Source organism: Electrona antarctica, assembly GCF_951216825.1.
Source record: "Electrona antarctica genome assembly, chromosome: 6".
Classification (NCBI taxonomy): domain Eukaryota; kingdom Metazoa; phylum Chordata; class Actinopteri; order Myctophiformes; family Myctophidae; genus Electrona; species Electrona antarctica.
Window position 1 is genome coordinate 9,939,220 of NC_136811.1, and position 23,570 is coordinate 9,962,789.

The 23,570-nt window shown below is 43.7% G+C and overlaps 1 protein-coding gene across 4 annotated transcripts in view; it reads right to left on the reverse strand.

Annotated features, from left to right (window-relative positions):
- The window catches only part of osbpl3b (oxysterol binding protein-like 3b), a 152,906-nt gene that overhangs the window by 71,231 nt on the left and 58,105 nt on the right, over positions 1-23,570 (reverse strand). For 3 of the 4 annotated variants that reach the window (XM_079504542.1, XM_079504540.1, XM_079504541.1), the window contains exons 3-6: positions 19,387-19,503; positions 12,213-12,266; positions 8,581-8,694; positions 946-1,113 (exon numbers count right to left, since the gene is read on the reverse strand). In XM_079504542.1, coding sequence (XP_079360668.1) covers positions 946-1,113; positions 8,581-8,694; positions 12,213-12,266; positions 19,387-19,503 — 453 coding nt within the window. Of the gene's footprint in view, positions 1-945; positions 1,114-2,868; positions 2,960-8,580; positions 8,695-12,212; positions 12,267-19,386; positions 19,504-23,570 lie in introns of those variants that run through there. The other variant, XM_079504543.1, reaches the window with a different exon arrangement.

A 23,570-nucleotide genomic window follows, 5' to 3' on the forward strand; every position in this document is an offset into this window, starting at 1 on the left:
TCGTGCCAGGTAAGTCTAAGGACTTTAACCCTTAGAGCCCCGATGACGGAATTGACGGATTTAATCAATAAATCCAGACCTCCCGTTGACGGAATTGACGGGCTGTCAATCGGGAGCCTAATCGGGACCTTAATGTAGCAAAATTTAGCATTTTTTGGCTAATTTGGCTAACGGCCGATGTAATGTTCCTAAATCCGGCCGAAATCCGCGCGTGCATGGACGATCACGCACGCGCATGATTGCGCATGATTGCGCATGCATCGCTGCGTAAAATGCGATGTTTTGGGCTTGATTAGAGCTAATGTATGTATGTCGGTGTTGTTGTATGTATGTCGGTGGTGTTGTATGTATGTATGTCGGTGTTGTTGTATGTATGTATTTGGTTAAAATGGGTAAGGTTTTAAAAAAAGGCAAAAGCATGCTCTGTTGCACTGGCCTAAAAGTGGGTCCTCTAAAACTGCTTCAACTTCTGAGAATGTGTTTGGTTCATTAGCCACCAGATGGCATACCTTATAAGTATGTATGTATGTATGTATGTCTGTATGTATGTATGTATTTAAAAGGGGGGCTTTTTTGTAAAATCCCAGCCTACTTGTGCGCTCTACTTGTGCAAGTAGAGCGCGGAAGTACTGCGATCGGCTAGGTATGTATGTCGGTGTTGTTGTATGTATGTCGGTGGTGTTGTATGTATGTATGTTGTGTTGTTGTATGTATGTATGTATGTATGTATGTATCTATGCATGTATGTCGGGGTAAGAATGGTGGTCCCTGGCTGTTGATGGTGACGTAACCAAGGTACGTTTCAAGGTTGGTATAAGGTCAATAACGGGTGTAAAGGACTTAGAACGGCCGTTGTAATAGACATTAGTTAGTAGCAGTACTTGCGCGCTCCGCTTGCAAGGCGCAAGTTGGCACCTCGACAGAGTGCATTTCTAGTTTTTTTACCTTCCTCATGGAGGCGCCGTCCCCCACGGTGGGAGAGCCTGGGGCAGTGTAGTGGGGAGTGTAGTAGTAGGACTTGTCGGTGGGATACACGGCCATCTCATTCTGCCGGAACAGCCTGTGCTGACGCAGCTGGGCCACCCATTCATCAAACAGCTCCTGGGACTTGATCTGCAGGGGAAAATATACTGTGAATAATAGCAGGCACGAACTGGCACGGACAATCTGGCCCTGGTATTTGTGGTCTTCGCCAGGCTCAAAGACAGCCCAATGACGGCAGCAAAGACGTTCATTTTTCTTGTTGTTTTGGCTCTTCGCTGGCCCAAAGACTACATGATGTCTGTTTTTGTATTCATTTTTCTTTTGGCGTGTGTGTGTGTGTGTGTACTATTCATCAGGCCCGGATTGGACGCATGCACACACGCACGCACGCACGCACAGTATTGTATACTTCCCTGTTCCCCAGGCCCCACGTACTTTCACACAAGGTCATTGAAAAGGTAAGAGACAATGGACGTGCTTATTGCAGCAATGAAAAGAGACAACGGTGAATGCAGGCTCTCCTCAGGACTTCAATAAACAATGTTTATAAATTGTTGACAAATAAATTGGGTCCATGACTGAGATCATGTGGATACGGCCTTGAGACTACAAGACTGAGTAATGGTAGTCCACACTATCAGAGTTAATTTCCATACAAATTGTGAAAGCAAGCAGCCATACTGACTGTATATGCGCTCTATAGAGAGAACTAACGATTCACTCAAAATACTGCTGCTCTGGCATGTTGTTCAGCCAATTGTCTTCAAGATAAGAAGTAAGATTCAAGATACACTTTATTATTGTCCTTTTAAAATGGGAAATATAGCTCGGGCTTTCGCCCATGCTGCGTCCATAAAAGACGAACATCCCACAAAAAAAAAATAAGATTCATAGAAACACCTAGACAAACAGAAAAACAAATCAAAGCTAAAGGTCCACACAAATCCATTTAAGTGAAAAGATTTAAGGAAAGAGATTTGTGTTGGTCGTTGTCTAGGTGTTTTTAGGAAATGCAACAATTCAACAAATCCATAAATCCATCCATCCATCTTCCACCTGGGGGAACCCGAGACGTTCCAAGGCCAGTGAAATTGCGTTATACAACAACTCCGCTTTATGTTTACTTACGTGGAGTTACGATAGTTTTAGGGTTACTAGGGTTGGTAGTCGGATAGCACGCCAAACGCGACAATGGCTGACATCAACGTCAATACTGGCTCCATTGCATGGTCTTGATAAGGGCTGATGGCGGAGATTACCCCATTCTGGACGGGAACCCCTTTTGGTGTTTTTTTAAGCATTATGTTATCCTTTAGCTATTGCAAAATTGCAGATCTACAAGCTCATGAGCTTGTAGATCTGCTATTTTTGAAAAATCGTGAAAATGTGGCGCAAATCTTTGAATATAATATATATAGCGGGCGCCCCAGAGTGAACGTTTTTAACTCAAATATTTGCTTCTGGGAGATCCCTGGAACAACATATTTTCAGATGGAGGTCCGCGGCCAAATACTGATAATTCTGGGGGTCCTTGACATGAAAAAGGTTGAGCACCACTGACATAGAAACAGAAACAGAAACTTTATTTTTTTTTGTATCGGCCTCAGGTCTAAAAAACAATACACAGTAAAGGTCACTACACCCTCAGCAGGCAGTATGGTTGTGCTTTAAGTCAAAACTCCTTATCTGAAGAATGGAATGCTCTCGCTTGTGAACTGTGGTTTACGATGGGTTAATAATGACGAGTGGGTGGACATTAAGGTAATTCCCATCCCCTGGTCTGTGCGTGCGTGCATACGTGCGTGTATGCGTGCGTGTATGCGTGCGTGCATGCGTGCGTGCATGCGTGTGTATGTCTGTGCGTGCGTGCGTGCTCCGACTCACCAGGCTGAGGCTATGGCATTCTCCTCCTTACTGGCTAGACGCCTGATAGTGTTTGTTGGATAATAGGCAACACCGCCACACCAGATGTTATGTCACATCGACATGAACAGCTTAATTATACAATCAGGGGCTCCACCCAGAAATAATATGTTAAGAGTCTGGCAACCGTTTCTGTCCTATTTTGAGGAAGTGTTTTCTACCATTGCAACATAGCCGCTAGCCAATCTTTTCCCCCTCCCCCCACCTCTCCCAGTTATAGTTGATTTATTTATCTATTGTATTTTACAGTTCTTTTGACATTCAATTTAATCTCTCCATTCCATGCTTCCTTTTCATTTTATGTTTACTTATGTTTCCCTTTCCCTTTTGTTTTCTTTTTCTTTTTTTTTAATGTTTTTCTTTGTGGCTTTCACCTTTATTTAATATTTTTTATGGAGGGACAGACAGTAGGCTGACAGGAAATGGGGAGAGAGATGGGGGGATGACATGCAGTAAAGGCCGTCGGGATCGGGAGTCAAACCTGCGGCACACTGCCATAAAAAAATCGTGAAAATAGAAAAATCGTGAAAATGTGGCGCAAATCTTTGAATTTAATATATTCTTTCAGAGCGAACGTTTTTTTAAGATTTGTTTTTGGCTTTTCTGCCTTTATTGATAGTTTCAAGTGAAGGAAAGAGGGAGCGAGAGAAGGGGAGAGACACGCAGCAAAGGTCGTCATGAACGGGACTCGAACCCGCGACACGCTGTCAGGCCAGAGCCTATATGTGACATGCGCCTGGACCACTAGGCCAGCGGTTGCCCCAGAGTGAACGTTTTTAACTAAAATCTTTGCTTCTGGGGGGTCCCTGGAACAACATATTTTCAGATGGGGGTCCGCGGCCAAATACAGATAATTCTGGGGGTCCTTGACATGAAAAAGGTTGAGCACCACTGACAGAAACAATTTTTTTTTTTTTTTTTTTTTTTTTAAATCGGCCTCAGGTCTAATAAACAATACACAGTAAAGGTCACCACACCCTCAGCAGGCAGTATGGTTGTGCTTTAAGTCAAAACTCCTTATCTGAAGAATGGAATGCTCTCGCTTGTGGATTTGTACTGCCAAGAGCTAATTAAATGATATAATCTTTTTTTTCCCTTCTTGCCAGGCATCAACTGAGACTAAATTGATTTAAGTCTTTTGCCGGCAGCGTGGAGCTAATGAGGTTAAAGACGAGCTGTGTCGAATGGTATTATTCTTGACTTTCCCTCCTGCTCTGACACAGAGTATGTTCGTCCTCAGTGTTGGAGAAAGTACTGAAATGTTTTGCTTAAAGCTGCTATAAGCAATAATATGTCACAATTCAATGACTTATTCAGACAGCCAATGTAGTCTCTGTGACACATCTAGGGGCCACAATCTGCATAGCCTCGGTCCCAGGCTTATACTTATCTGCGAAAAGAAAAGCCTGGTCACAACGTAAGGCAGAGAAGCTATCGGCCAATCAGGAAGTAGACAGGCAAATCGACCAATGACAAAGCTTCTAGGAAAATCTTTAAATGCAGATTGTGGCCCCTAGATGTGTCACAGAGACTACATTTATTCAGAGTGTTTTACCCATTGCTGGCTGTCTGAACACCAAAATTAAAAATAAATAAAAGGTCATTAAAGTTTTGACATATTGCTTATACCGCAATGCAGAAGTCCTTAATTGCACGTAGTCCGGTATTCAAAATGTAATAGAGTAAAGTGCATCAAAATGCACTCAAAGTACCAAAAGTAAAAGTACTCATTATGCAGATTGTACCATTTCACAAGTGTAGTGAAAATCACCCCCGTGTGAACTGAGTGGTGCAACTCCCCCGTGCCCCTCTCTCTCTCTCTCTCTCTCTCTCTCTCTCTCTCATTAGCAGGCAACAGTGCAGCACTACCTCTCTTTCTCGCTGTTTCTGGCACAACAGCACCACTTTTGCCCCTACTGGTACTCTAAACATAGTCACATATAGTAACATAGGTTAAGACGGACATTGCTGTTCCTTGGAGTGGTTGCACCACTCAAAAATGCAATATTTGCCTCTGACATGTAGTGGTCAACATTCTCCAGTAAAGTGTGAAATTCGTACTTTGTACTTTCCACCACTGTTCGTCCTGAATGCATTATCTTTCCTCCTTTTTAATAAAACTCTCATTAACATTAGTCAGGTCAGAGAGCGTGGCACTGGTAGTCAAACACCATCTATTTTTAGCATTCAAGACAAGGCGGTTGTCACACCACATTACAAACCTTTGTATCTCTGAATAGTATAGTCAGAAAGATTGCTAGTGTATGGTAAAAAACAAATGACTGGCACAACCTTGCAGGGCTCCTGTGCTCAAGGTTCTATGTTCTTCTGAAATAGTTCCATTATCACTGAACTGTGGTTTACGATGGGTTAATAATGACGAGTGGGTGGACATTAAGGTAATTCCCATCCCCTGGTCTGTGCGTGCGTGCATACGTGCATGTATGCGTGCGTGCATGCGTGCGTGCATACATGCTCCGACTCACCAGGCTGAGGCTATGGCATTCTCCTCCTTACTGGCTAGACGCCTGATAGTGTTTGTTGGATAATAGGCAACACCGCCACACCAGATGTTATGTCACATCGACATGAACAGCTTAATTATACAATCAGGGGCTCCACCCAGAAATAATATGTTAAGAGTCTGGCAACCGTTTCTGTCCTATTTTGAGGAAGTGTTTTCTACCATTGCAACATATCCGCTAGCCAATCTTCCCCCCCCCCCCCCCCCCCCCCACCTCTCCCAGTTATAGTTGATTTATTTATCTACTGTATTTTACAGTTCTTTTGACATTCAATTTAATCTCTCCATTCCATTCTTCCTTTTCATTTTATGTTTACTTATGTTTCCCTTTTGTTTTCTTTTTCTTTTTCTTTATGTTTTTTTTTGTGTGGGGGTCCCTCTACTGTACCCTCCACTGTACTGTACTGACACACCCGAAATCACCATATATACAGTTAATATGTGTGTGTGTGCTAGGTTGCGCACAGGTGGTGAAAAACAACCATGCTGTTTTCGTCCTCAGACGCACCCAGCCAGCCACCCAGCCAGCCAGCCAGCCAGCCACACACATAGTCACTTAAGGAAGTGGTTGCACCACTTAAAAAGTACATCTGCATCAAAGTACAAGTGCATCAAAATGCACTCAAAGTACCAAAAGTAAAATTACTCATTATGCAGATTGTACCATTTCACAAAATCACCCCTGTGTGAACTGAGTGGTGCAACTCCCCTGTGCCTCTCTCTCTCTCTCTCTCTCTCTCTCTCTCATTAGCAGGCAACAGTGCAGCACTATCTCTCTCTCTCTTGCTGTTTCTGGCAAAACAGCACCACTTTTGCCCCTACTGGTACTCTAAACATAGTAACATACATAGTAACATAGTCACATAGGTTAAGACGGACATTGCTGTTCCTTGGAGTGGTTGCACCACTCAAAAGTTAGTCAGGTCAGAGAGCGTGGCACTGGTAGTCAAACACCATCTATTTTTAGCATTCAAGACAAGGCGGTTGTCACACCACATTACAAACCTTTGTATCTCTGAATAGTATAGTCAGAAAGATTGCTAGTGTATGGTAAAAAACAAATGACTGGCACAACCTTGCAGGGCTCCTCTGCTCAAGATTCTATGTTCTTCTGAAAGAGTTCCATTATCACTGAACTGTGGTTTACGATGGGTTAATAATGACGAGTGGGTGGACATTAAGGTAATTCCCATCCCCTGGTCTGTGCATGCGTGCATACGTGCGTGTATGCGTGTATGCGTGCGTGCATGCGTGTGTACGTCTGTGCGTGCGTGCGTGCTCCGACTCACCAGGCTGAGGCTATGGCATTCTCCTCCTTACTGGCTAGACGCCTGATAGTGTTTGTTGGATAATAGGCAACACCGCCACACCAGATGTTATGTCACATCGACATGAACAGCTTAATTATACAATCAGGGGCTCCACCCAGAAATAATATGTTAAGAGTCTGGCAACCGTTTCTGTCCTATTTTGAGGAAGTGTTTTCTACCATTGCAACATAGCCGCTAGCCAATCTTTTCCCCCTCCCCCCACCTCTCCCAGTTATAGTTGATTTATTTATCTACTGTATTTTACAGTTCTTTTGACATTCAACGACTTGTCAAACGCGCGGAGAGAATTATTGGATTAAATCTCCCTGCCATGGACACAATCTACACACAGCGCTGGAGGAGGAGAGCACAGAGCATCCTTAACCCATTTTGACCTGAGATCAGATTCTAAAAATGTCTTCTACCTCCTGACAGTTTTCTGAAAAAGCTATGTTTCTATGTCAGTCGGTCTTCCATTTAAAAAAAAATAGCAGACCTACAAGCTCGTAGCGCGCCACTCGGTGGCGCGCTATGAGCTTGTAGATCTGCTATTTTTCAATAGCTAAAGCACAACACCCAAAATGGGTTAAGGATCCACAGGACACAACCTGAGACACCACCGGCCAGAGAGCATCTCCACCCACACGACACGCTTCTCGAACAGTTTCTTTTCCCTGCTACTGTGCGACTAGTAGCAGAGGACATTAGGGCCGGAAATCAATATGATAGATGAACTGAATCATGAAAGATGAACTGAATTAACTTTAAAAAAAACACACACACGCACGCACACATACACACACACACACACACTAAAAATAAATAATTAGTCAGGTCAGAGAGCGTGGCACTGGTAGCCAAACACCATCTATTTTTAGCATTCAAGACAAGGCGGTTGTCACACCATTTTACAAACCTTTGTATCTCTGAATAGTATAGTCAGAAAGATTGCTAGTGTATGGTAAAAAACAAATGACTGACACAACCTTGCAGGGCTCCTCTGCTCAAGGTTCTATGTTCTTCTGAAAGAGTTCCATTATCACTGAACTGTGGTTTATGATGGGTTAATAATGACATTAAGGTAATTCCCATCCCCTGGTCTGTGCGTGCGTGCATGCGTGCGTGCGTGCATGCGTGTGTATGTCTGTGCGTGCGTGCGTGCTCCGACTCACCAGGCTGAGGCTATGGCATTCTCCTCCTTACTGGCTAGACGCCTGATAGTGTTTGTTGGATAATAGGCAACACCGCCACACCAGATGTTATGTCACATCGACATGAACAGCTTAATTATACAATCAGGGGCTCCATCCAGAAATAATATGTTAAGAGTCTGGCAACCGTTTCTGTCCTATTTTGAGGAAGTGTTTTCTACCATTGCAACATAGCCGCTAGCCAATCTTTTCCCCCTCCCCCCTCCTCCCCGTTATAGTTGATTTATTTATCTACTGTATTCTACCTTTTCATTTTATGTTTACTTATGTTTCCCTTTTCTTTTCTTTTTCTATTGATGCTAAATTTGGAATATCAACGAATCATGAAAGATGAACTGAATTATGCACTGTTTTTAGGCAGATTATGAAGCACTTTATTTGATAGACGACCTGCATATGCATTGTTTTTAGACTATGAAGCACTTATTAATTCTATGTTCTGTTTCTTTTCTCACCTGTCCCTCCCTTTTTTTTAATGCTGACCCTGGGAGCTGCGCTCCAAGATTTCCTATATGCACTTGTGCAAATGGCAAATAAAGTCTATTCTATTCTTTGTAGCTGTTGTGTTTCTCTGCGTTTATGTATGTTTTTTTTTGGGAAAATTCAATATAAATATTTGAATAATAACCTTGATGTGATAGATGTTGTCCTCAGCATCCAGATCAATGCAGTTGGATTTCTTCTTGATGGCCATGACAGCGAGACCCACGTCGATGCAGCCATGGAACTTCCCTTTCTCCATCTACGGTGGCAGCGTCAATGACACAGCAAAGCAGGGGTCATCATAACGTTTCAACAACAAAATAAGTCATTGACAAAAATAATTAAAAATTAGAGAGACAGTTTTGAAAAATTGCCAACATGTTGTCTCGTAATGTGTAATGATGATGTCAAGATAGCCCTTTTAAAATAAGTCATTGACAAAAATAATTAAAAATTAGAGAGACAGTTTTGAAAAATTGCCAACATGTTGTCTCGTAATGTGTAATGATGATGTCAAGATAGCCCTTTTTTAAGTTTACTGTACGCCGCTGTAAGTATACTGTCTACTGTATACTGTGGTGCAGCTACAGTAAATATATAATAAGTTGCGGGTGGCATATAATGATGCTCTCAGAATCCTCCTGAGGCTCCCAAGGTGGACATTAAGTGCCAGCCAACTGATTTGTACACAGTGGCGTTCCCACTCTGAATGCTGTCCTCCGGAATTTACTGTTCAGCTTCACTAGGACGAGGTTGGAAGATTAATTATAATGACAATGAGCATGCCTAAGAAGAGCAGATATATATATATATATATATATATATATATATATAAATATATAATTTTTTTTTAATAATGTTGTCATGTTCTCATTTTGTTCACGTAATTGGCTATGAAAGTGCATAGTGCACTACTGCTACTGATAAGAACCAATTACTGAAATGCCAGTCTCCAGCTTTCCTTCAGATTAGCAAGGACACCGGTTTACTTATTGCACAAATATAATTTTTTGCATAGCAAATTGGCGTCTAGACAATGAGGCACATTATGGATCCACTAATAATGTAGATTTAGGCATAGGTCATATGTTCTGTGATGCTAATTGCTAAACCATTCAGATGCACTTTATACCCTGTACTTTGTTTCTTCTTGTATGTTTGTTTTTATACGCCTCGTCTCGTAATGTAGCGGTAATGTTTCGTGTGGGGACTGCGGATGAAATTTAGCATCTTTGCTAATTCCGTTCTATTTACTTTGCCTTTATTTGTAATGTTCATGAATATGCTTTGTCCCGTCAAGATTAACAAAAAGTAAAGTAAAGTAAAATAGTATTATTGACTGCTCATTCATTTTGTATGTCTGTGGCAAAAAATAAAAAATAATAATGGCAATGAAATGCCCATCACAAGTCAGCATGGTAATGAGCAGATCTACAAGCTGAAGATTGTATAAAATAGGGCTTAAAACCTTTAACTCTCCAAGTTAAATCAATCAATCAATCAATCGTGTATGCAAAAGCAACATAATGCAACAGCACATAACTGTCCTAATAACATACTGAGTAGCAGAGATTGATTGATTGATTGAATACTTAATTAACAGTTTGCAAAAAAGGTACAGTGGTACAGATTTATACAAAAGGATGCTAAACGGACAACCCCCAAATAGCCCAGGACATATTTCCATTGAGGTCCTCCTGTCTGTGTATTCCATTCATCAAGATGTGTATTAAATTCATCGAGATCTGTATTCAATTCACATAAGAGAACAAAACAAGAAGATTGCGATGCTGGAACCAGGCAGCATCACCATCATGTTATCAGATCAGACCAGAGCGCTCCAGGAATAATGTGATGTGGTGGGCTGTTCTTCTAGAGTCCGCCAGCAGCACAATACAAAGGTTATTAAAACCATAAATATCGACAAGACAAAAACACTGTATGCCTGCCTGCATTCTGCAGCACTAATAAAACCTTCATGTAGATGGATTTATATATAGAGAGAGGGAGAAAGAGAGAGGGAGGGAGGAGAGTGAGAGAGAGAGAGAAAGAGACTACATAGGGCTCTATTTTCGTCCGTGCTAAACCCCGTATCCCTAAACTACTTTTTTTTTTACCATTTTGAAAAACATTTTTGAGTAGTTCAAATAGCCAATCTCCAAGCTCACAACGTGAGCCTTTATCCAAGGCGCTTTACATAGATTGTGCATTACATTCACCCATTCACACACCCATTCACACACCCATTCATGCAAGGCACCAACCTGCACATCAGGAGCAATTAGGGGTTCAGTGTCTTGCTCAAGGACACTTCGACACTAACTCTGGGGGAGCCCGGGTTCGAACTGGCAACCTTGGGGTTACCATCTGGTTACCATCCGGCCACTCTACCCCTGAGCTAGCGCCGCCCCATATAGGGATAAGCGGTAAGGGGTTGGCGCAAGATATAGCCCTATAGATCTGTACTTTGCCAACGGTAATAGACAGTTTGTGTCTCTGAATTCCTTATATGTGATAATGTGGACTTGCCCTAATGACACACATTTTGATGCAACTCCAAGGAGGCATCTTTTTGGTTTGCGAAACAACTGCCCATTTAAGTAATCCTCGGATGAAAAACGGCCGGCAAGCATAGCATGACGCCGGCGTTTTGTGTAAAGTGTGACTGACAAGGCCGAAGTAACCTTCGACCCAGCGGAACCCAGCAGGGAAGTAACCTTCGACCCAGCGGAACCCAGCAGGGAAGTAACCTTCGACCCAGCGGAACCCAGCAGGGAAGTAACCTAGACCCAGCGGAACCCAGCAGGGAAGTAACCTATAGACCCAGCGGAACCCAGCAGGAAAGTAACCTATAGACCCAGCGGAACCCAGCAGGGAGGTAACCTAGACCCAGTAGAACCCAGCAGGGAAGTAACCTAGACCCAGTGGAACCCAGCAGGGAGGTAACCTAGACCCAGTGGAACCCAGCAGGGAGGTAACCTTCGACCCAGCGGAACCCAGCAGGGAAGTAACCTAGACCCAATGGAACCCAGCAGGGAGGTAACCTTCGACCCAGTGGAACCCAGCAGGGAGGTAACCTAGACCCAGTGGAACCCAGCAGGGAAGTAACCTAGACCCAGTGGAACCCAGCAGGGAGGTAACCTAGACCCAGTGGAACCCAGCAGGGAGGTAACCTAGACCCAGTTGAACCCAGCAGGGAGGTAACCTTCGACCCAGTGGAACCCAGCAGGGAGGTAACCTTCGACCCAGCGGAACCCAGCAGGGAGGTAACCTTCGACCCAGCGGAACCCAGCAGGGAGGTAACCTTCGACCCAGCGGAACCCAGCAGGGAGGTAACCTTCGACCCAGCGGAACCCAGCAGGGAAGTAACCTAGACCCAGCGGAACCCAGCAGGAAAGTAACCTAGACCCAGTGGAACCAAGCAGGGAAGGGACCAAGGGGCCAGTGAGGCTCTCCAACGTTGAAGCACTGGGCCCTAGTGGTAAGAGGAGGGACTGCAGGCGGACCCGTGGAAATATGACGAGGAAACCCCGTGCAGCTGGGCTTTAACGTTGCACGCGTTTGCACTTCCGCATTTTGGGCACCAAATTTTGGTGCCCAAATCGAAAAAAGGCGGAAGTAGAAGGCTCTTCCGGGTGCTTCAAAACGCCACTGAGCAACTTCCACTGACATGAATAGCGGGGGGGGGGGGGGGGGGGGGGGGGGCGGAGCTTCACGCCAGTTCAGTCTCTATCCTTCTTTATACTCTATGGAAGGGACGGACACAAGGATACTCACGTCAGCACTGCCCTTGCTGTACTTCAGGATGCCCTTCTCCAGGAAGAAGTATCTCTGTTGGAAGGACGGACGGACAGACAGACACAGACAGACACAGACACAGACAGACAGACAGTTAGAGGCACAAAGAGCTACGTGGGTGTATAGATAAGATTAATAGATGGAGACAGGAGGCAAGAGAGAGAGAGAGAGAGAGAGAGAGAGAGAGAGAGAGAGAGAGAGAGAGAGAGAGAGAGAGAGAGAGAGAGAGAGAGACAGAGACAGAGGCAGAAGTTAGGGTGATTTGTATCTCCCCCTCTGGAGACGGCGTGATGAGGACAGTCGTGATGGATTAATCTCCCTGATGTTTTGTACGTCGGTGGGCGATACATCACCCTGTGACTGTCCCCTTCGCATTAATCCTGTGGATATTACCCTTCCTCTCCTTTGTCTCTCTCTCTCTCTCTCTCTCTCTCTCTCTCTCTCTCTTTCAGTATGAATATCTTTGAATATTTCATTTGAACTGCACATGCATTACTCCATTCACATTCTCGTTCTCTCTCACTCTCTCACCGTGTCTGGCTCCTGCGCCTCTTACATCATCATAAACAAGGCTGCAGAAATCCCCCTGAGTCGAGTGAGCGAGTTCAGCAGGTCAATACCGAGAGTGTTGTTGACCTACACTCTGTACAGCTTGGGTCGACCAGGACCAGAAGGAGAGCACACATTAAGTATTACACAGTTGTTTTACTCTCGTCTATGAATCCCTTAATGTTCTCGCTCCCGACTACATGTCTGACACAGTAAAACCACTAGACCCCTCAGGCCTTCTGGGTAGTGGTTTAATGGTTGTTACAAGGGGTCCAGTCTATTCAGTATTTAATTCCGTCGTCATTTTGTAGTCCTACGTTACGTCCGGGTCCAAGTGGCACCTAGCTCCCGTCCGCATCTCATTGTAAATAGAATATATAAACGCGTGAATCTTTTTACAATGACGTTATTTTTCAGAAAGGAAGCCATTGCGGGTTAAAATGGGTCTTAATGCTTCCAACTCGAGTAGAATTATTAATGTTTTGTACAAGTGTCCATGACAAAGAAAATATATGATGTGGAGACAATAAAGACTATTTTTATCATTATTATTGAAGGTGGTAACAGTCCATTTGCTCAGTACAATATTTCGGGGGCATATTTAGAATGTGTGCAGGCTTGAGTATGTTGAATATAGTTTGCAATTAATGAGGATTTAGTTGACACAATGAAATAAAATGGCGATAGTATTCCGTGTGGGGCAGACGGCCTGTCACAGCCAGATTTGGGAGAGCAGCAGCTTTGTTGTTGCGAGGAAAGCGGTAAAATGAGACTTTCGTGGTTGTTTTCGTCTCAGATTTAGTACGACGGAGCGTCACAGTATAACTCTTTGGGGACACAAAAGCGACAGAAAAGTAGGACCCGGAAGTATCTCTGGAGGGGGTGCTCACGTCACGGCTAAAATACTGAATAGGGCTGTTCACACCAAGCACTAGTCTATAGCAGGGGTTCTCAACCCGTGGGTCGCGACCCCTCGGGGGGGGTCGCCAAATTATTTTGGGGGGTCCCCAAATGATTAAAAAAAAAAGAAAAAAAAATCATTATTATTTTTTTTGCAACTGAATGGCTGGAAAAATGGAAATGAAGAGTTTACATAGTATAGTACATGCATAAACTTTCCTTAATGATTATATCTGGTTTCAGTATTAATTTATGATATATTTTCTCTATTATTAAGGTTATTTTTGCAGTCAGTTTGTATTGGGGGTGGGTAGGGGGGCGGGGCGGGGGTCGCGAGACATGGCCAAAGCATTTCCGGGGGTCTCCAGCCAAAAACGTCCCTGGTCTATAGCGCCATTCACACTGAGCACGATAGCTATAGAACGATAATAACGGCTGTATGAATATGTCGTTTTAAAAATCTTTAAATACTTCTGACCTTACCTCAAGTACAATATTGCCTCCTTGTAATTAATTATTCCGTCTACACATATTGTACGTCATGTCCTTGTATGAGCGAATAGGGGAAGGGGACCAACGACACACGATTACGAACGTGTGTCGCAAAGAATATGATTACTGGCAGAATCGCGGAAAGTTTTGTATATTTGGCGTAATTGTTGTAATTACCTGCACTACAATACTTCACCATATGTTGCGCTATGACGGGGAGAGAAAAAAAACTCAATTCCAATGGTGTATAAAGGCTGTAAGCTATGTTGTTTTACCCGGCGAAGGAATGGTGGATTCGGCCAAGCCCCGAAATAATATGTGTGTGTCTCAAAGTGTCTTTCAGGACTCTCTCGCTCTCTCCCCCGGGCCTCCGTGCGGGCTCTGACACACAGGCTCACACAGCTGGGCCGGACTGCACTGGACAGCCTGTGTTTGGTGCCACAGTGACAGTAAACAGTGGCACCATGCCATTGTTTACACAACATATGGTTCATCAGTGTGCTAGCCCTTGAATCCGGACTGATTCACTCCACTCTCATTTTGTGAGGAAAAAAACAGGGTCCTATTTGACTCAAATTTTCGAGTTTTACATGGGAAGCCACTTTAAGCAATAGCCGCCCACAAAAAAACATGCAGTAATCCTGGTCTCTAAACTGCCTCCCCCTGGCCAGCCGGGGCACCTGATGGAGGGGAAAGGAACTGGTTGGAATAACGTGTTCCTTCCACGCGCTACGTCCAACCAGGGAAACTCCCCGCTGTCGGGTGTAAAGGAGGAACTTGGACACTCAGGCATGAAGGAAGCATGAGTTCAAGTCCGTTGCTCTCCCCATGTCCCCCATATATGGGGACTAGGTTGGCGGTGGGTGTGTAGAGCCCAGGATCACATTAGATAATTGACACAGGGGTGAAAAATGGGTTACAAAATTGTGGGATAAAACATATTTTTTTTAAAAAAGCAATAGCCGCCCATCTTTTATCTAGTGTATTTCATCAAACAGAGTGACTGGGTCCCCCTCAACAGACTCAGACTTCGCTCTGGAGTAGCTAAGTCCACCACTGACCTCTGCGAATGCAGACTGTCGAACACACCATCGATGAATGCCCAATTAACCTTCAAATCACCACATTGAACTGGATGATGATACCACTTCCTGGCTGTGTGTGTAGCCCTTCTACACGAACTATCTACTATCTTCTTATTATTGTATTATTAGTTTTGTTGCATTTTATTGTCTCTTGTTTATCCATTACCGTTCCGATACCGACCCACTGAGCTATCCAGACATGTGCTACATGAATCAGGTGCATTTGATTAACTGATTACCAAACGTGTATACACTCGGAGTTCCCGCTGTGTCTACTGACCAGCAGGCCATCAGCGAGATATAAATGCCTGATTTATATATATGATTGATTGATTGATTGATTATTTCCGTGTCCTGCCCAACCCTCATGGGTTTATAAGACACCATTTCACAATTGCATTCACAGCTCGTTTACGTTACATAATTCACGCATTTACAGCATGTTTACGTTACATAATTCATTATATTACAACTCAGAGTACTCCGTCTTCTTTCCCAAGCTTGACAAATAAAATCTGCCACAACACAAGTCTGGCTATATATATATATATATACACTTGGTTGCAGGTGTGCAGTAAAAGATAACCGATCTACAAGCTCAAAGTGAGCTTGTGGATCGGGTCATTGTTGGTACTGTTACGGGACACTGGCATATAAATCAGTCTTAATGCATCTGAGGCAGGCTGAGATGTGGCCGGGTCAGTGTCATCACACGGGGGGGGAGGAGGAAGCCTTTCAGGGAAAGTGGGGAGCCCCAGCTGTGTGGAATCGACCCACACACACACGAGCGCACACGTGCACACACACACACGCAGAGGTTATACGCTGCAGGGTACGACGTAATTTATCCACTCACTCATTCAATTAATTTGAAACACAAAGGAACGAAGTCAGCGGATTTATGGACTGTGTGTGTGTGTGTGTGTGTGTGTGTGTGTGTGTGTGTGTGTGTGTGTGTGTGTTGTACAGTAAAGTGCACGTGACTCATACAGATGAGCAGTGCTCCTGGCATTCAGAGAGATCCTGGTGACTCAACCAGGTAGTAAATACTGCATAGAATACTGTGTGTAGGTCTAGGATTCTAGAACACAGAACGGTAACTTCAAAATAATATCTGCAACATTTAGAACCAATGAGCAACGTTATGATTAATTGAATGATTATTTAAAATGTAGACATTTAGCAGATGTTCTTAACCCATTCAGGCCTGACGTCGGAATAAAAAAAAACAAAATAGCAGACCTACAAGCTCATAGCGCGCCACTCGGTGGCGCGCTATGAGCTTGTAGATCTGCTGTTTTTCAATAGCTAAATTACAACATAATGTTTAAAACACCAAAAGGGGTTCCCGCCCAGAATGGGTTAATCCAGAGGGACAACGTCAACACAAGGTAATACTGTACATCAAATGCATAGAAACAGTAAATCTAGGATCATAGGTAAACCAAGAACCTATTATCAGTCGAAATAGTAATAGTAATAGTAATAATAATAATCTGTACATTGAATCTATACACACTATAGGATGGCAGGTCAACAATGACCTGGCATCTGTCTACATTATTATTATTTTTTTCATAAGCCTGCAATGTCGTTGAGGATAGGGCACCTAAACAGCAACAAACAAACAAAGTTCCAAGGGCCACTAGGGGGCGCTCCGCGGACCGCATTTGGCCCGTGTGCCGCCAGTTGAATACCCCTGGATCACATTCACATACTGTACTATATATACTATAAGCAAGAAAACATTTAGCTTAAAAGTTGCCGTTGTATATTTAACTTAAATGTTACACTGGAAGTCAATGAGTTATCCCAAATATGGAGATGCCTGATGTCACAGTTAAGTATGCTGACATCATAGCCTGGCCTCCAAGTATTGTGTGCCTATTCCACCCATCATGTAATAACACACTGGCCTCCCCATCGTGTTCTCATTTTGTCAAGGTGCCTTTATTCCCCTAATCCTATTATTAGTGCAGTCGGATGGTTACATTTAGTTGTGGTTGCTTTCCGTGGAATAATTTAAAGGTTTCGTCAAGGTTAGGCAATGTCATTAACCCCCTATGGCCTCCCTATTAACAGTGGATTGTGCCTTCTACCTGCACTATTCATATTTTTTGAGTGGTGTAAACCACTCCTACAACTGGCTTTGTTAGTTTACGTGTCTGTCTGTTTGTCTGTCTGTCTGTTCGTACCAAAAAATGAGCATGGTTGCTATGGTCACCCAGTTCACACGGGTGTGATTTCATTACGTCAGACATTACGTCAGACCACAGCTGATCAGTCTATATAAGACCTTACACCACTCAGTTCACACGGGTGTGATTTTTAATTCATCATTTTTATATATACACACTACATCTAATTTTCACGGGGCAAGACTATAGTATTAGACACTGAGGCCTGATGGTGGCGGTAACTTTTATTTAACATTATGCCGATTTTGACCGAATAGAGCGAATCTGGCGATGTCATTTCCGGTCAAACGGATCACAACATCCGCTAGCTTTCTGCACTGTGTTACACAGTGATCTGTCCGGGATGCTAAGTGATCATCGTTTATTTTAATATCCAAGTCAAATTAAGCCAAATATCGCATGATTTTACGCACATAAAGACCGCACGCGTGCGTGCGAGAGCGTGCACGCGAGGATTTCGGGCCGGTTTTAGGTAGATTACATCGGCCGTTAGCCAAACTAGCCAAAAGTTGCTACATTTTGCTACATTAAGCCCCCGATTATAGGGAATAAAACAATTACGTCATTCACGTCAAGGGTAATGAGGGATTTTTTGATTCATTACGTCAATTACGTCAAGGCCCATAAGAGGGTTAACCCATTTTGGGCGGGAACCCCTTTTGGTGTTAGCATTATGTTATGCTTTAGCTATTGAAAAATAGCAGATCTACAAGCTCATAGCGCGCCACCGAGTGGCGCGCTACGAGCTTGTAGGTCTGCTATTTTTGAAAAATCAAAGAACGACTGACATAGAAACTTTTTCAGAAAACTGTCAGGATGTAGAAGACATTTTTAGAATCTGATCTCAGGTCAGAATGGGTTAAGGTAGGTAGGGGTTTGGCATTGTTACTGTGAATTTAGATGAAGGAGTTAGAAGGCTTGGCCATAGCAGAATGGTTAGAGAGGCCACCTGGGAGACAGAAGGTCCCAGGTTCGATTCCTGGCCCCGGCTATGTGTGTCGAGCCCCGTGTGTGTCGAGGTGTCCATGAGCAAGGTAGTTACTAAGTGCTTGATCAGAACTTTATCAGAACCATCTGAGCCATAGACATATAAACGTAGAAGACACCCTTTCCGGCTCTAGAGCATATGTGCTCAAGGGAGGGCAAAACTTCCCCGAGATTCCTTGCGAAGCCCCGCGGAAGCATGAGCGTGCGTCACATGCGAGCGCATGTTCGGGTCTGTAAGTCCCGGAAAAGATGCGCTGTGATTGGCCAGTAATCACTTGAGTGGCAGCGTGACGTAACGTGCCAGCCACTCTTCCGGCGTACTTCCTCTCCCAGTGTAAATTCTTCCGCCCCTCCTTCAATACACATCACTCCAACCAACTGCAGTGGCCAATGAGGCATCTATTTTTGTTGAGTGGTGTAAACCACTCCTACAACTGGCTTTTTTGTGCAGAAAAAATGAGCATGGTTACTATGTTCAAAATAATTTCTGACGTAATTAAATCACACCCGGGTGAACTGGATGACCGTAGCAACCATGCTCATTTTTTCTGCACAAAAAAAGCCAGTTGTGAAATCACATCCGGGTGTGATTTCATTACGTCAGATCAGAGCTGATCAGGCTATATAATACCTTACCTTATATAATACCTCACATCGGACAAAAACTCCAGCTGAATCAACTTCATGGTCACAAATCATCACATCAGAAGACCTTACATAAAACCTTACACCACTCAGTTCACACGGGTGTGATTTTTTTTATATCTATGATCTGAGCAGCCATTAACTGGATAAAGCTGTAAACTGTATTTTCCCCCCTCACAGGATTAATTGAACAATCAAAATGGAGCATTCAGGAAAAAGCAGTGGGATAAATAACAGACTAAAACGACCCGATAGTACTGTAGACGTATAGAGGAATGTGATGTACGGTAGGGGTACCTTATGCCAGCCTTTCATGGGCCACTTCCTCTTCTTCAGCATGTAGCCTTCCTGTTTCTGGGGTTCCTGGATCTGACTGAAGCCTCCACGCAGTCCCTCTACGATCTCCCAGCTGTCCTGTGGACACACCACGCGCATCAGCTTTCAGTGCAGGGACAGCATGCATGCATTCACCTAAAACCCATTCTGGGCAGGAACCCCTTTTGGTGTTTTAAGCATTATGTTATGCTTTAGCTATTGGAAAATAGCAGACCTACAAGCTCATTCAAGGTATATGGGTTGTAAAGCCAGATACCTTGATTGGCTGGTATTACCTTGGGTACGAGTCTTCTAGATGAGACAGAATAACTGGCTAATGGCTAAGCAACTCGTAGAGCATTGAAGTAGAGGTTTCCACATCCCGGTTAAGTTCGTATCGAACACCACTGTAGCGGGTCCTAACGAAATAATCAGCACTGGTTCGAGCTATTTTACATGGTCAGGCCAGGTTCCCCCTCTGGTGGCCACCGCCCAAAAAAAGTTAAATATATATGTATTTGTCGATTGTAACTTCATGCCCATTTATACTGATTTTTACTTTTCATTTCATTCATGCTTTGTAATGGACAGTTTTACAACATTACATGATTGACATTTTACATGACTCACATGCTATAAGTTAGTATGCTCCAAAATAGAGTAAATAGAATAAATAATAGTGTACTTGCACAGTTAGTTGTTTATATTCTATAACCTATAGCCATGGAGTTCTCACAGATGATTGTGTACCCCCAGGTCCAGACCCAAAAGAGAACATTTGGAGTCTCCGCGGGACCCAAACTTACACCATGAATTAATCATGAGCCCCATTTCAAAAGATTGTGAAAGTAGCAGATGTGCTGCTATTTCACCAATGTTTTCCATCACTTTTCTGAAAGTTGTTTATAGAGGAAAGGTAAAGGAAAAGTGATACTGAAGTTGGGACCCATAAATATACAGTAGGTAGGTACTGTACTGTAGCTGCAGACGTAACGTTCCAGGTGGTCCCCAGTTAAACTTAAATGATGGAGACACTTTTTTGACTTGAGAGCTACTTTCAAAATGACCGGCTCAACATGATCTACCCACCGGAAAAATATATTATACCATTGCTGAAAATAGTTTAAATATGGTCCTTGAGGGGGCTTTGGAATAGCGGAGCTGGCGTTACATAATAATAAAGAATTGGGGGGGTGGGGGGGGGGATGGAATAGGTAGGATTTTTGTATTTAATTCATAATGCTACCAACGTTTTGTGCACAGCAAGACTCTTGAAAATATTGCTTTGTGAGTATACTGTGATCATGCGTATATGTGTACGTGCATGTATGTACATGTGTGCACGGGTATGCGTATGTGTGCGCATATGTATGAATGTGTATGTATGTGCATGTATGTATATATGTGTGTAGGGATACATGTAGGCTATGTGTGTATATATAAATATATTTAAAAATGAAATAGTTCAATTTGTTTTCTTTACATTGCTTCCATTATTGCTAGCATTTAATGTTAATTACTTTAATACTTTAATGCATGAATCTCAAACTTAGTAACTTATTCTGTTTCCCGGCCGGGGCATGGGAGGGTGAGGGCGGGTGGATACTTGTGAGGGTCCGTTTTGTTTTTGTTGTCGTCTGTTTTGTTTTGTTTCCGCGTGTTCTGTTTACTTTTTTGTTTTGTCTCTTGTTTTATTTCCTATGTTTTGTTTGGTCATGTATGTCTTGTATTTTAAAATGGAAAGAAACTAACACAAATATATAAAAAATATTGCTTTGTATGTTTGAGCTGGCAGGCCCTTTTGATGTCAATCAATCAGTCACCTTAATTCAAGTGGCAGTCTGGCAGATGACCTTTTTTTAATATATTTAAATTAAATATGTTTTAGGGCCATGTACAGTACCTGCACAGCCTTTGCTATAGATCTTTAACTCTTGAGAGCGTAAAATGAAACCAAATGGACCCGTACGGGTCCATTTGGTTTCATTTTACGCTCTCAAGAGTTACATTATTGTTAAACATCTGCGTTGCTTAATTTACAGGAAGTCTACACAATTGGAGAATGTGGAAGAATTGTTATTTGATCAACGTTTGTCTGTTATCTCTCCTAATGGTACCAACATCAATACAGCATGGAATTGTGGACAACATCTTATTCAACGACAACAAAATGTTCTAAGACAAGTTTTGAGTCTGAGAGGCTAAATATCATCAAACGGTGGTCCGTGGCTTAAATGCAGAATAAACTAGAAAAAGTGCCCTTCTGGGCACAGGTCTCCACCTCCACCAGGAGGATAGGATTGTGTGTGATGTTTGGCAAAATGTTTAGGAGTAATATAAACATGTTCATTTGTGTGAGTGTGTGTGTGTGTGTGTGTGTGTGTGTGTGTGTGTGTGTGTGTGTGTGTGTGTGTGTGTGTGTGTGTGTCTGTGTGTGTGTGTGACGCGACTTGGCCTGTTGTAGCGCCACCATGAGGCTGATTTGAAAACTGTCAAGTGGCATTTCTTCCTCAGCCTAGTAGTGGGAATAGGCATGCACTCCGCAATCGGACGCTGCGTTGCGGAGTTGTGGCAATTTGTACAAAACGGGTACAAAACGGGCTACTCCTGAAAACTTTAGAAGCCAATCGTAGCCAATCAGGATAGATAATTATGAGAAATCAAACAAATCACATGATCACATGACTATGGAGAGCATGTGTACCGATTTGCGTGAAATTTGGATAAAATCTGAAGGAGTAATATTAGAAAATGTGTTTTACATATGTCGGCCTCCTGGTGGCGCTATAAAGAGCAGATGTGAAAAATTCCAGGCAAAGGTTTTTCCTTGGCCTCTAGGGAGTGTGCATACATGGTTTTACACAGATCGGTGCAGTTATAGGTAAAAACACAAATCGGCCAGTTATAGCGCCACCATGAGGCTGAGTTGAAAATATTCAAGTGGCATTTCTTCCTCGACCTAGTGGGAATGTGCGTGCAAAATTTCACGGAAATCACACCATGTGTTCATGATTTGCAGCATTTTGTTTGAAACGGAGCACTCCTGCGAACTTTGGAAGCCAATCTTAGCCAATCAGGATGGAGTCTGAAAAATCTGAAAGACCCGTTTCGTTTAATGGCTCTAGAGAGACTGTGTACCAATTTGCGTAATGTTTGGACAAAATCTGTAGGTGTACTGTCAAAACATTTGTTTTGCACAAAGCGGCCTCCTGGTGGCGCTATAACAGGCCAATGTGAAAACCTTGGGGCAGAGGTTCAGCTCTGGCATTCAGGGAGTGTGTGTGCAGAGTATGGCTGCGATCAAGCCAACGGTGCCAGAGATTAGCTGTTCACAGACGGACACACGGACGGACGGACGGACGGACGGACGGACGGACGGACGGACGGACGGACGGACGGAGTGCAAAACATACTCTCTCCCCATGCCTTCGGCCTGGTGGAGACAATAATGGACCTCGATATGAAAAGGGTTGAAAACCACCGATTTAGACACATCTGTGTCTGTGCAAAGATGACAAACACGCGCACGCACGCACGCTCGCACACACACACACACACGCACGCACGCACGCACACACACACACACACACACACACGCACGCACGCTCGCTCGCACACACACACACACACACACACGCACGCACGCACGCACGCTCGCACGCAAAGTAAAAGACGATTGTTGAAGGACGTTTGGTAACGTGATTGTCATCATGCGTGACAGTGTCAAGCTCAAGAGTCAAAAGCACATTGTACATCATAATTAGAGGCTGCTGATAGCTTATAGATGGATCTCCATCGTCTCATTGAACTCCACACGTGGGAGGCCATATTATATGATCCCTGCGGGGGGGGACGGTTAAGCCCGCCCGATTCATACTTCTCCGCATGCCGGTGTGACTCGCGCATCGAGAATAGCCGACCTACAAGCTCAAAATGGGATTTTCACTCGAGTCGTGACCCATTAAAAATTGGCCCGTGACCCACCGTTTGGGAAAGAGTGGGTTAAAGAGCGTGTGGTGTGGGCTTTGAGAGTCGCTCTTCTATCTCTGTGAAGACTCCATCACGGTTCCCCCTCACACACTTAATGGCTGAGTGAGTGAGTCACTGACACAAACCCCAGGTCTCCTTCCTTCAACGACACAGTCACGCATGCAGCGATATAGTAG